General features: G+C 43.2%; 1 protein-coding gene across 11 annotated transcripts in view; it reads left to right on the top strand.

The window, feature by feature from the left end:
• LOC128136076 (protein Hook homolog 3-like) overlaps positions 1–14,439 on the top strand; it is a 130,575-nt gene that overhangs the window by 56,612 nt on the left and 59,524 nt on the right. For all 11 annotated transcript variants that reach the window (XM_052775173.1, XM_052775167.1, XM_052775172.1 and 8 more), the window contains 3 exons: positions 3,831–3,881; positions 8,057–8,189; positions 13,895–13,962. In XM_052775173.1, coding sequence (XP_052631133.1) covers positions 3,831–3,881; positions 8,057–8,189; positions 13,895–13,962 — 252 coding nt within the window. The remainder of the gene's footprint in view (positions 1–3,830; positions 3,882–8,056; positions 8,190–13,894; positions 13,963–14,439) is intronic.

Below are 14,439 nucleotides of genomic sequence, written 5' to 3'. Positions count from 1 at the left end.
TGGAATAGCTCCTTGGCTAGTTCAGGTCAGCTGTCCTGGCTGTGCCCCCTCCCAGGTTCCTGTGAAAATTAACTCTATCCCAACTGAATCCAGGACAACATCTGTTACTGAGTAATATTTATCAGATATTAAAATGACTGTTATTTGCTTATTATCTATCATGTTTGTTCTAATATGGAGTCAACAGTCTAGAAGCTACCAGGTGGATGTGGGGGAGGGAATAGCAAACTAAATAGAGCAGGAAACTAAAACTGCAAAGCAGTGCAGTGAGAAGATGGAGGAGAAACACGGCCCATGGTTTTCTGTGGTGCTTTCTGCTGCAGCAGCCTGAGGCAAATTACAAACTGGAAGGTTTTTAATGAATCAAGTTTGAAACTGATATTCCAATCAGTACAGTATTCTTTGCAATGATATGAAAATCAATTGATATAATTCTTAAATTTGCTGTAGACTTTGGTTATGACAGTGCATGATCACTGAGAGAGGTCGTGGGGCCTGGACCATTTGGCAATCATCTAGGAAATTTTTGAAGTTCTTAGACCAAAACTGGTGTGTTTGATAGCAGGAGAGGGGGATTAAACCTGGAGATAAACTAATGATTTGTGTACATCCGATTAAAAGAGATACAGGAACAGCTGTTGTCTGCAGATTGTCATGTAGCATCTCTATTTCTTACCTTAGGTTGCCAGAGTGCTTGGTATGTCTTTTTAGATGTTTAGGTGAATGTTTCAGTATAACTTTAGGTTCAGTGATGTTTTATATATGCCTATAGTTGGTCAGGTTTTGACTCCTGCTAATGTAAGTGGTGGGTTTAGTAGGAATGAAATGGTCAGACCATCACCATTTTTAAGTTCAGGGCTCTCCTTTATCTTTTACGATGAATAGCCTGTTGCATTCTTGAACTTTTCTTTGGAGAGAAACTGAGTTTTGTCGTAGTTTAATCCCAGTCAGCAACTAAGCACCACGCAGCCGCTCACTCACTTCCCCCCCACCCAGTGGGATGGGGGAGAGAATCAGGAAAAAGAAGTAAAACTTGTGGGTTAAGATAAGAACAGTTTAATAGAACAGAAAAGAAGAAACTAATAATGATAATGATAACACTAATAAAATGACAACAGTAATAATAAAAGGATTGGAATATACAAGTGATGCACAATGCAATTGCTCACCACCCGCTGATCGATGCCCAGTTAGTCCCCAAGCGGCGATCCCCCACCCCCACTCCCCCCAGTTTATATACTAGGCATGACGTCACATGGTATGGAATACCCCTTTGGCCAGTTTGGGTCAGCTGCCCTGGCTGTGTCCCCTCCCAACTTCTTGTGCCCCTCCAGCTTTCTTGCTGGCTGGGCATGAGAAGCTGAAAAATCCTTGACTTTTAGTCTAAACACTACTTAGCAACAACTGAAAACATCAGTGTGTTATCAACATTCTTCTCATACTGAACCCCAAACATAACTCTATACCAGCTACTTGAAAGAAAATTAACTCTATCCCAGCTGAAACCAGAACAGTTTAGCTTTCAGCAGCTCTCATTTTGGCTATGCTGGAGCTCATAATTTGTCCTTGAATATCAGTGTAGTGCTTCCTAATTTATTTTCTACTGTGTGTTCTCATATCTTTTTGGAAGATAGATAACTTAAAGAGGCTGTCCAATATCAAAAGTCTATTATATATTAATATCTCTTGTTTTAAAGAAAGTAAAAATTTGGGTGTTCTGTTTCATTTCCCCTCCCTCCTCCCTCTGTTATAGTTTTGCATTTCATGTCACAACTTCTATGATGTCAATAGTATGCATCTTGTGAAGTGTAATTACATGTGGTGTAAAACTTTGTCATAGGACAGTATGCTATTTAGGTCTCAGATAAGATGAATTGAACTGGGACATGATTACGCAGGAAAATTCAACTTCCTAACCATTCTCTCCAGCCCTCTGTCAGGACCCAGACTGGACAGACCAGGGAGTCATGTTTAATTCGAAATTCCCTCGGGCTAAATTAAGGTGAAACGACACCAAACGATCAGTTAAAGATTTTATTCATGACAGAAGCAAACTGAACTGGGGAGGCGTGGTAGTAGGTGGCAGGGTTTCTCACAACAGGAATTGGCATAAGACTACTTCTGTAAACCGTGTAACCCAGGGTAACCATATACATCAATTCAGGGAATAAGGAGATCCCTCCCATTGAGTCACGAGGTTCAGAGCAGACCCCCTTGCTTTCTAGACTCCTCCTCAGAGAAGGGCCCGGGGGCAGCTGGATCCACTCTTAGTCTCAGACTTGGTCAACAGTTTATGTCTTGAAATGGATGAGGTGTAGGGATTGTGGAAAAGGAAAAGAAAAGAGAGAAGAAGACAGAGAGAGAAAAAGGAAGAGAGAAAGATTTCGCCAGTCCTGGGTCCAGCGTTGGTTCAGTCAGCCAAGGGGTCCAGTTCCGGTGGGCTTGCGCACCCAGGGCTTCAGTTTGTGTCCTTTTATCATCCTTGCCCCTCCTTCGGGTGGGCACCCAAACTCGTCAGGCTAATGAGCAGTTTGTGAGCCTTTGGGCTTGGGGGTTGTTTATGGAGTAACTTCTCCTTCCCTGCAGAAGTGGCCATTGTTTGATCTTTGTATCAGAACAGGGAGCTGGGCACCCTCCAGCACGCCCTCCCCCTCCTGTTGCTGATGTCTGAGCTGATGGGCTTTTCACCTTGGTTCCTTGCTGTGCAGGGTTTGTCTTTAAGCAGAACTTGCCCCACCACAATGTTTGAGGCATTAACTCTTTCAGTCTCTCACACTCTCTTCAGGAAGTCTTTACAGAAGTTATTTATTTAAACTTCCTGTCAAATGAGATAACACATTGCTTCCATTGTTTAAATTCTTTGCTGAATATGTTATGACAGTAATAGGCTGAGAATCTGTAGAAGTTATTTTCAACCAGAAGATTTGTTTATTCTAAATATGAGCTATGAGATCTATACAATATCTTCATAATTTTTAATACATGCTCTTTTGATACTTGTTCTAAATGAATTTTCAGCAGAAAGTGAGCTGAAACCCTTCAGTACTAGAGAAATGTGGCATAAATACAAGCCTCCTGCTTATATGGAAGTTAACTTTGGCATTGGTTGTGCAAGTGTTACAGTAGTTATTGTTGCATAGGATTGAAGATTCTGCCAAGAAATGTGGAATTTTGTCTTGATTATTGTAAGGAAGGCATTTAATTGTAAAGAAGTCATAGATTAGCAATGAAAAAATGTAGGAACCAGGAGAAATAATTAATGAGAACATGAAAAAATAAATTTCTGTAGCTTAGAGAGGAAGGAGTATGATTGAGAAGTGAAATATGAGATTATTAGGGGTTTTGGCTTGGAGGTGTATGTTTCTAGAGAGTAAGATTCACCAGGGTATTTCAAGAAAAGCAGAGAAGAAAAGAATATTTTATTTTTTAAATATAAAAACATCCAAAGATAAACAAGTACTCTAGAGAAGACTTCTTTTAGAAAATCATTGTGTCTGATCTAAAACCCATCCAAGACAATGTGGTGTGTAGTTTTCAGGGGGGGTAGTGGTCTTTTCGTAGACCTAATTGGGTTCCATTGTTTCATGTGGACTTGTGATAACATCTAGAAATTTGATCACAAGGAACCACTGCATAACTATACAAATTTAAACTGTTCAGACAGAAATTCTCATGGGAACTTAAATAGATGTATATTGCATGATTCTTGATGGTGGGGTGTGGGAGGGTTTTTTGTGTGATTCTCTACTCCATATAGTATTTGTGTAAGTTATCGTCTATTTAGGTGTTCCCTGCATTTTTAACGTATTTCCTTCCTCTTCCTGCCACAGGTAAGCAACTTGAAGAAAATTTTAAAAGGGATACTGGATTATAACCATGAGGTAAGAGCAGTCTTAAGTAATTTACATTCACTTTTCTTTTGTTATTCTTGTCAATGTACAATATAGTCTGCTGATTTATTGGGTGTCGTGGTTTAACCCCAGCCGGTAACTAAGCACCACGCAGCTGCTCACTCACTCCCCCCACCCAGTGGGATGGGGGAGAGAATCGGGAGGAAAAAGGTAAAAATCATGGGTTGAGATAAGAACAGTTTAATAGAACAGAAAGGAAGAAACTAATAATGATAATAATAACAATAATAAACTGACAATAATAATAATAAAAGGATTGGAATATACAAAACAAGTGATGCACAATGCAGTTGCTCACCACTCACCGACTGATGCCCAGTTAGTTCCTGAGTTGCACTCCCCCCAGGCCAACTCCCCCCGGTTTATATACTAGGCATGATATCACATGCTATGGAATATCCCTTTGGCCACTTTGGGTCAGCTGCCCTGGCTGTGTCCCCTCCCAACTTCTTGTGCCCCTCCAGCCTTCTCGCTGGCTGGGCATGAGAAGCTGAAAACTCCTTGACTTTTAGTCTAAACACTACTTAGCAACAACTGAAAACATCAGTGTGTTATCAACATTCTTCTCATACTGAACCCCAAACATAACTCTATATCAGCTACTAGGAAGACAATTAACTATATCCCAGCTGAAAAAAGGACAGTATCCACCCCTTATTCTGTACCATGTACGTCATGCTCAGGTCCCATACTTCCCAATACATCCTATTCAATCATCATCACCTTTTCCGTCCTCTGAGAGAGAGAGATATATACATATGTATACACACACAGAGATATTATTCCCTTAGTCTATGGGCACTCTGTAAAATGTACGTTGAGTTCATTTAGTCCCAGCTTTCGGCTCCATCTGTCATACCAGTCTTTCTGGGTATGAGGGATGGTGCAAAGTCCTCTCAGTCGGCAGAGCAGGATTGGGCTTCAGTGCGGTGTGGCGAGCGGGTGAAATTGGGCGCAGCAGGAGGATGGTGTGTAATGTTGGATTGTTGCATGCTTAAGGCAGTTCTGGTTCCATCACATCGCTGGGTAAAAAACTGACTGGACGGATGAGCCCAGAGGGTTGTGGTGAATGGAGTTAAATCCAATTGGTGGCTGGTCACAAGTGGTGTTCCCCAGGGCTCAGTACTGGGGCCAGTTCTCTTTAATATCTTTATCAATGATCTGGATGAGGGGATCGAGTGCACCCTCAGTAAGTTTGCCGATACCACCAAGTTGGGAGGGAGGGTTGATCTGCTCGAGGGTAGGAAGGCTCTACAGAGGGATCTGGACAGGCTGCATTGATGGGCCAAGGCCAATTGTATGAGGTTCAACAAGGCCAAGTGCCGGGTCCTGCACTTGGGTCACAACAACCCCATGCAGCCCTACAGGCTTGGGGAAGAGTGGCTAGAAAGCTGCCTGGCAGAGAAAGACCTGGGGGTGCTGGTTGACAGCCAGCTGAATATGAGCCAGCAGTGTGCCCAGGTGGCCAAGAAGGCCAGTGGCATGCTGGCCTGTATCAGAAATAGCGTGGCCAGCAGGAGCAGGGAAGTGATTGTTCCCCTGTACTCGGCACTGGTGAGGCTGCACCTTGAGTACTGTGTTCGGTTTTGGGCCCCTCACTACAGGAAAGACATTGAGGTGCTGGAGCGTGTCCAGAGAAGGGCAACCAAGTTGGTGAGGGGCCTGGAGCACAAGTCTTATGAGGAGTGGCTGAGGGAACTGGGGTTGTTTAGTCTGGAGAAGAGGAGGCTGAGGGGAGACCTTATCACTCTCTACAACTACCTGAAAGGAGGTTGTAGTGAGGTGGGTGCTGGTCTCTTCTATCAAGTAACTAGTGATAGGACGAGAGGAAATGGCCTCAAGTTGCACCAGGGGAGGTTTAGGTTGGATATTAGGAAAAATTTCTTTACTGAAAGGGTTGTCAGGCATTGGAACAGGCTGCCCAGGGAAGTGGTGGAGTCACCATCCCTGGAGGTGTTCAAAAAACGCGTAGACGTGGCACTTCAGGACATGGTTTAGTGGGCATGGTGGTGTTGGGTTGACAGTTGCACTCGATGATCTTTTAAAGGTCTTTTCCAACCTAAATGATTCTATGATTCTATGAAAAAAACCCCAACCACCTTATGATTCCTCCAAAGTAAAATCCTGGGAACTTTTCAACAACTTGATTTCTACATCTGTTCAACAATTTTCATATGAATACCTTGATCTGCTCTTATATTAAGCAAAAACAACATTCAGAAAATGAGTGATTACTTCTATAGTCTTTGTTTCTCTATTAAACCTTTAGAATTGGCAGTTTCTTTTTGTCTACAGTTAAAGTTTTAGAATTGTGTTTAATTGCACATTATATATTTATATTTTCAGCTCCCTGAAAGCTTGCAGAACACTCTAGCAGAAATGTTTAATTACTTCTACAGATAATCGTTAATGTAAACTTTTCCTAATTGCAAAGCATTTTCCAATAATTCTGCTATGTTTTTCTTCTTTTTCTTAGAGACAACTTATATTCTTGCTTGCTTTCTCATTCATGGGCTTTCTTGCACTTGCTGGCACTAATCTTATCTGGCTCGCACTTTTGCTCATTCTCTCTTGCACTCCCTTGTGCTGTCTCTTGCTCATGCACATCCTTCCACCCCCACTTTCACTATCTCTCCCCCACTTCCCTCCACCTCTCACTTCCCCTCCTCTTCACTCATTTCCCCTCCCCTAACTTCACCTCCTCTCTCACTTCCTGCACGTCATTTCCCCCCCCCTTGCTTCTCCCATTGCACCCCTTTGTGTCCCATCCCCCTGCTCATGTCCCCCCTCCTTTTCCCCTCTCCCTTCCCCCCTCTCTCCTTTCTTCTCTCTCCTTCTCCTACTTCCTTCACCCCCTCTCCCTTCCCGTCTCCCTTCCTCCTTTTCTCTTCCCCCCTTGCTCCTTCTTCTCTTGCTCACCCTCTTCATCTCTCTTGCCTTCTCTCTCCCCCTCTCACCATCTTGCTCACTCACCTTCTCGTTTTCTCACCTCCTGTCTCACCTTCTCTCTGACTTGCTCGCATTCTTGATTGCTCTCATTCTGCCACTTGCACACTTGCTCACCCCCCCACCTTCTCTCACCTGCCCATCCACCTCCTCTCTTGCTCACCCTCTCTCTCACTTCCACATGCCCTCTCTCTCCACATAGCTACCTCTCTCCCTCTCAGTCACTTGTCTGCGCTCTGTCTTGCCCATCTTCTCTCTCACCTGCCTCCTCTGCCTAGCTCTCCCCCCTTCTCTCTTCCTCACTCCCTTTCTCTCTCTTGTCTTCTCTCTCGCCTTCTCTCTTGCCTTCCATCTCTCACTCCTTCTTGCCTTTTCTTAGTCTCCTTCTCACCCCCTCTCTCACCTTTTTGCCCTCTCTCTTGCCTTCTCTCCCTCACCTTTTCTCTTGCTCTGGCTCTCTTGCCCTCACCACCTCCCTCACTCTCACAGTCATCCGTCCCCCCCCGTGCACAGGTGCCTTCTCTCTCTCTCACCCTCTCATGCTTTTTTCTCTTCCTTCTTTTTGTATTTACATTTGCTCTCTTTAATTGCATGTTGTACCACTAGGTCAGGTCCTTTTCTCATGGATGAGAAATAAGTTGTTTTGGCTCTGGACATGCTAAGTATCCTTAGATTAGACCTACAATACTGTTAGACCAAGTGTTTTACAAACTGAGATTTGTTATCCATTCATGCTAGATGTTTTTTACTGAAGTAAAACATTTAATTTATGACTTTGCAATGGTATGATTTAGAAATTCAGACTTTATTCCAGGTGGAAAGCTTTTAGGTATTAGATTTTTTTAATGAAAAAAATTAATAAAAATAATTAATTCATCAAGTGCAATTGATCAGCTTTTTTAGGCCTACCTATGTTACCTTTCCTTACCTGGAAGAACAAATCTTGTTCTTGGTAAGTTTGAAACTAATACTTTGTTATTAGTTGAGACAGCTTTCCAAAGTGTCAGTTGTGTCAAGTGATATGGGTGGGTTTATATTTCGAAATATGTATATGAGCTGGTGAAATTTTTTAAATTTGTTTTAAAGATGGATTTGAAAACTATGCCAAATTAGAGTAAGTGCTTTCTATTGCCTCTGAATCATCTTTGTATTTTGTAATGTACGTGTATGTATATATAGTGATGTACATATGTATGCAGATTCTAGGGCAACAGATTAACGACTTCACTCTTCCTGATGTTAACCTGATTGGAGAGCACTCTGATGCTGCAGAGCTTGGGAGAATGCTTCAGCTTATCTTGGGATGTGCTGTGAATTGTGAACAGAAGCAAGGTATTAAATTTTGAAAGTATGTTTTGCTTCCAGGGCAGTTAATGAAAATCTAACTTGCTTTTTACATCACTGAGGGAAAATGATAGGTTGCTATGAGAGACAAATTTACTTTTTCTAAATCATAACACTACTTTATTTTACAGACAATAAGTGTTGTTATATTATGAGCTTTACTAAGTTTGCAGGCTGGAAATGTGGAATTGGTTTTGCTTTCAACATGCATATTTTTAGTTTGGGTTCCCTGAGCTGAAAAGTGACTTCACAAATGAAAAGTCTTGTCCCCAACCTTTAACTATTCATGTGTGAGGTAGCTCTGTGAAGTGAAGAATCAACAAATGTGATTTACACATCCTTCACTGTGACCCTTGGGTTCAGGAATGTATCCCAATATCTTACTGCATGTCAGAGAGCCTTCGTTGTCACCAAGTGCCATCTACTGACAACTGAGACACTACGGTTCTGAGACTTCTGCACAGGGTTAGCACTGGAGCATGGGAGATTGTGCCCTTCTGCACCAGTAGCTGGAGGCCAGGCAGCATATTCCAAGGACATCTGAAGTGTCACTAGAGGCCTATATTTAAGCTACTGAATCCCACCTCAGCAGTTATTGGAAAACACTTCTATCTCCTCTGGCTTCTGTGGTGCCAGTACTTTATCTGACCTACACAAGTAAAATGGGGACCTGTTCTGTTTCTCTCCATATATGGCAGACAGTTAAAGCATTTCTTAAGGTGTTCAGGGGCCCTTATTGCATCCTTGGGTGTGTGATGTCTTATTGTTATCCAGTTCCCTTAAATTATGTTTAACTCAAGACAGATTAAGGTAAAAATGCAAACAATTATTCATAACGCTTAAAATCACATAATCACAGAATGGTTCAGGTTGCAAGGGACCTCTGGAGGTCATCTGGTCCAATGTCCCTGCTCAAGCAGGGCCACCTAGAGCCGTTTACCCAAGACCATGTCCATATGACTTTTTAACATCTCCAAGTATGGAGATTACACAACCTCTCTGGGCAACCTGTTCCAGTGCTCAGTCACTCTCACAGTAAAAAAGTGTTTTGTGATATTCAGACAGAACCTCCTTTGTTTCCGTTTGTGCCCATTGCCTCTTGTCCCGTCCCTGGACACCACTGAAAAGAGCCTGGCTCCATCTTCCTTGCACCCTCCAGTAGCTCCATATCTCTCATGTACTGAGGAGCCCAGAACTGGACACAGGACTCCAGGTGTGGCCTCACCAGTGCTGAATAAAGAGGAAGGAACACCTCCCTCGACCTGCTGGCAACACTCCTCCTAATGCAGCCCAGGATACCATTTACCCTTTTTGCTGCCACCAGGTGCCCACCAAGCCACTCTATCACTCCCCTCCTCAGCGAGACGGGGGGAGAAAATAAGATTAAAAACTCGTGGGTCAAGATAAAGGCAGTTTAATAAGAAAAGCAAAGGCTGCACACAGAAGCAAAGGAAACAACAACAACAACAAATTATTCTCTACTTCCCATCAGCAGGCAATGTCCAGCCACTTCCTGGGAAGTAGGGCCTCAGTATGCATAGTGGTTGCTTCGGAAGACAAACGCCTTAATAACGAATGCCCCCTCCTCCTCCTCCTTTCCCTTAGCTTTTATTGCTGAGCACGACCTCATATGGTATGGAATATCTCTTTGGTCAGATTGGGTCAGCTGTACCGTCTATGTCCCCTCCCAACCTCTTGCCCACCCCAGCCTACTGGCCTTTGTGGGGGGAGTTTGGAGAGACAGCCTTGATGCTGTGGGAGCACTGCTCAGCAGTAGCCAGAACATTGGTGTCTTATCAACACCCTTCCAGCTACAACTACAAAGCACAGCACTATGAGGGCTGCTATGGGGAAAGTTAACTCTATCCCAGCCACACCCAATACAGGCACATTGCTGGCTCACGTTCAACCTGGTGTCCACCAGCACCCCCGGGTCCTTTTCTGCCAAGCTGCTTTCCAGATGGGTGGCCCCCAGCATGTACTGGTGCCTGGGGTTGTTCCTCCCCAGGTGCAGGACTTTGCCCATCCCCTTGTTGAACTGTATGAAGTTCCTGTCAGCCCATTTCTCCAGCCTGTTGAAGTCCCTCTGGATGACAGCACGACCCTCTGGCATATCAGCTACTCCTCCCACTTTTGTGTCACCAGCAAACTTGCTGAGGGTACACTCTGCCCCATCATCCAGATCATTAATGAAGACATTGAACAGGACTGGACCCAGTATTGACCCCTGGGGTACACTGCTAGTCGCTGCTGTCCAACTAGACTTCGTGCCACTGATCACCACCCTCTGGGCCCAGCCGTTCAGCCAATTTTCAATCCACCTCAGTGTCTGCTCATCCAGCCCATACAGCTTCTCTAAGAGGATCTTATGGGAGACAGCGTCAAAGGTCTTACTCAGGTCTAGGTAGTCAATATCCACTGCTCTCCCCTCATCCACCAGGCCAGTCATTTCATCGCAGAAGTTTATCAAGTTGGTCAAGCATGATTTCCCCTTGGTGAAGCCATGCTGACTAATCCTGATCATTTTCTTGTCCTTCATGTGCCTGGAAATGGTTTCCAGGATTAGCTGCTCCATCACCTTCCCAGGGATGGAGGTGAGGCTGACCAGCCCATAGTTCCCTGGGTCCTCCTTCCTGCCCTACTTGAAGATAGGAGGGACATTTGCTTTCCTCCAGTCCTCTGGCACTTCTCCCAGTCACCATGATTGATCAAAGATTATCAAGAGTGGTCTCATAATGACATCAGCCAGATCCCTCAGCCCTCGTGGGTGCATCCCATCGGTGCCGATGGACTTATGTATGTCCAGTTTGCTTAAGTAGTCCCTGTCTTGATCCTCTTCCACCAAGTGTACGTCTTCCTTGCTCCAGATTTTCCCCCTCTTCTCTGGGAAATGGGATTCCTGAAGTCTGATCTTGCTGTTAAATACTGAAGGAACAAAGACATTTGGTATCTCCACCTTTCCCATGTCCTTTGTCACTAGTTCCCCTACCCCATTCAGCAGTGGGCCCACATTTTCCCTAGTCTTCCTTTTGCCACTTCTTACATTCTTCAAGAAGCCCTTCTTGTTGCCTTTGACATCCCTTGCCAGATTCAATTCCATTTGGACTTTGGCTTTCCTAACTTCACCCCTGGATGCTCAGAAAATGTCTCTGTATTCCTCCCAAGATACCTGTCTCTGCTTCCACCTTCTGTATATTTTGTTTTTGTTTTTGAATTTTGTCAGGAGCTCCTTGTTCATCCATACAGGCCTCCTGGAGTTTTTGCCTGACTTCATATTCACTGGGATGGAGCTCTTTTGAGCTTGTAGGAAGCGATCCTTCAGTATGAACCAACTTTCTTTGCCCCTGTTTCCCTCCAGATCCCAGGATAATGCCATGGGACTCTACCAAGCAGATCCCTGAAGAGGCCAAAGTCTGCTCTCCTGAAGTCCAGTCTTGTGATCTTATTTTTTACCCTCCTCTCAGCATCCTGAACTCCACCATCTCATGGTCACTGCAGCTAAGGCTGCCTTTGACCTTCATATCCCCCATGAGTCCCTCCTTGTTTTTGAGTATGAGGTATAGCAGAGCACCTCTCCTCATTGTTTCCTCTATCATTGGAGTCAGGAAGTTGTCATCGATGCACTCCAGGAACCTCCTGGATTGCTTATGCCCTGTTGTGTTGTCCCTCCAGGAGATATCGGGGCAAGTTGCAAGAGTCTTCATAAAAGATGTAGGTGGATAAGTGAAAGAAAAAGCTACGCTTACTGTATTTATGCTAAGGTTCTATCAAAGGCTGTCTCTCCCTAATACACCTCACTTTTGTTTCCTTTCTGGCAAAATGGCAGCTTGGTTTTCAAGACTGTTGTCTTCCTCTTGTATTGCCTATCTTAGCTTTTAAGCTAATTTCCCCTTTCCAGTTTTCTCAGGGTTCTGAATTGCTTTAATCTCTCATCCTGAAACTACTTTTATTCTTCCCTTAAGCAGGAGAAAGTCTGGCCATCCTCTTATTTAGAATACAAGTGTTTTCCCTTCCATAAGTACATAAATAACTTAATTTAGCCACCTCTCTTCCACTTGACTGTTTAGTTAACATCTCTGAAGTTGTCAGTCAAATACTCTCTGACCAAGTTCTTTTAGATATTCCACATAAGGAGGGTTTAATGTTTAATATAAAATTTACTTATTTGAAGATATTTGATGTTACATGGGATTTTGATTTAGCAGAGTGATACAGCAATATACTGAAATCATAATACAAGCATAATATAGCAATTGCAATATACAGTAGAATCACAATACAAATGTGATTCCCATTACCGATCTCTCTATGCTCACCGTCACAACACTGGGTGTCCCCAGTTGCCTGGAAGGAATACGCATGTTGAAGTTAGCTCAAGCCCGTTGCTCTCCTCAAAGTTCAAGCCCGTTGCTCTCCTCAAAGTTCATTTTATTAGCTGTGCAGTTTTTCTACTTTATGTTGGGCTGAGGCACATATACACTTCTCCCCATGCTAGTCTGGCTATCTCAGGAAGCCATTACTCTCTACTAATTATCTCAAGGAAGGCTGTTTATACAGCCTGATGACCCCCTGGTACAACCCTATAGCTAAAACAAAGGCTACCCTCCAGTCTCCCTTGTGTTGAGATAAGTTCAGCTTTCTTTGCAATAATTGGCGATCATTCCTTACATTCTTCCCTGAGCTCAGCATTCTTGCAGTGTTAGGTTTACGGTTGGACTTGATGATCTTAAAGGTCTTTTCCAACCTAAATGATTCTATGATTCCTCTGATCCTTCTTCCACTGTGGGGGTATGTTGGTCAGTCACAGAAGTGTAAATTTCTCATTCTTTATTTTTGTAGCTGCTTGGCATTTATTAGTGAGGAATGTATCTTTCCCTGAACTTTACATATTCTGCCAGTCTAAACATTAAAAACATGAGATACAGACATCTAAACAGTCTAGTTATATGTAGTTTGATTATTTACTGTCGTGCCTCTTCTAAATTTGAGGTGGCTGATTCCCACCACCTTTCTCTTAGACAAATCATAACAATGATATACATGGCATTTGGAAAAAAAAAATAAAAGGTCATGATACCTGGCTGGGATGCATATGATATTGGACAAGTCACAAATCTGACTCAGTCTAAACATCAGAATTTGACATTCTAACCACTCAATCCTCCTACAGCATGCTTCCAACACAGGTCACATCTATGTATAGAAAAGGAAGAGAAAATGTGGAGAGGATTTATTGTATTCTTAGTTCTGTGCTTTCTCAAGACCTTATATGGAAATTCTGTGAAATGAGGGTGCTGTAGAAAGGCAGGACAAGGAGACAAAGTAATGGAAAAAGACAACCCATCCTTGGATCCTGTTCCTCTATTGCCTGAATAATTCAGGAACAAAGGGAGAAAAGCACTTGGAGAGTAGACAGTTCTTTTGGGAGGTAATGGGGAAGAAAAAAATGGCCATCATAGGCAAAAAAACTCCAAACGTTGCAGTGTTCCAGTGAGCCTTGATTTATGTCTGAAGACTTTTTTTTCTATAATGTGTTCTTGAGTTTGCTAGCCTGAAACTTGAAAGGTAATTACAAATTTCAGTTTCATCTGTAGTACCTGCTCAGTTTGTAGGAAAGATATGACTACTGATCTCATGTTCTGTGTGATTTCTCAAGCTTAAATAGTAACACACCTGAATTCTCTTATTTTCAGAATACATACAGACCATAATGATGATGGAAGAATCAGTTCAACATGTTGTCATGACAGCCATTCAGGAGGTATGTTAGAGTGTCCATAGTGTGTAGAAATTAAGCCTTTCAATGTTGCAAAAAACCACACTTTTTTCCACTGTGATGAAAAAGGGGCACAGAGTTTGCAATTTTAGAAGAAACATTTTCCTCTTTTGAGTTAGAAAAACAAATCAAGCAAGCCTTCTTCATGTCAAAGAACTTTGGTTGCATGTCCCACTGCTCTAGAAGTTTAAATCTTCTCAACTGTGGTGGGTTGACCTTGGCTAGCCTCCAGATGCCCACCAAGCCACTCTATCACTCCCCCTCCTCAATAGGGCAGGGGGAGAAAATACGACAAAAGGCTCATAGGTCAAGATAGGGACAGGGAGGTCACTTACCAATTACTATCACAGGCAAAACAGACTTGACTTGGGAAAATTAATTTAATTTATTGCCAATTAAAAAGAGAGTAAGGTAATGAGAAATAAGAACAAATCTAAAAACACCTTCCCCCCACCCCTCCTT

The sequence above is a fragment of the Harpia harpyja genome, chromosome W (genome assembly GCF_026419915.1).
Source record: "Harpia harpyja isolate bHarHar1 chromosome W, bHarHar1 primary haplotype, whole genome shotgun sequence".
NCBI classification, from domain to species: Eukaryota; Metazoa; Chordata; class Aves; order Accipitriformes; family Accipitridae; genus Harpia; species Harpia harpyja.
This window is presented reverse-complemented; position numbering and strand designations above follow the sequence as displayed.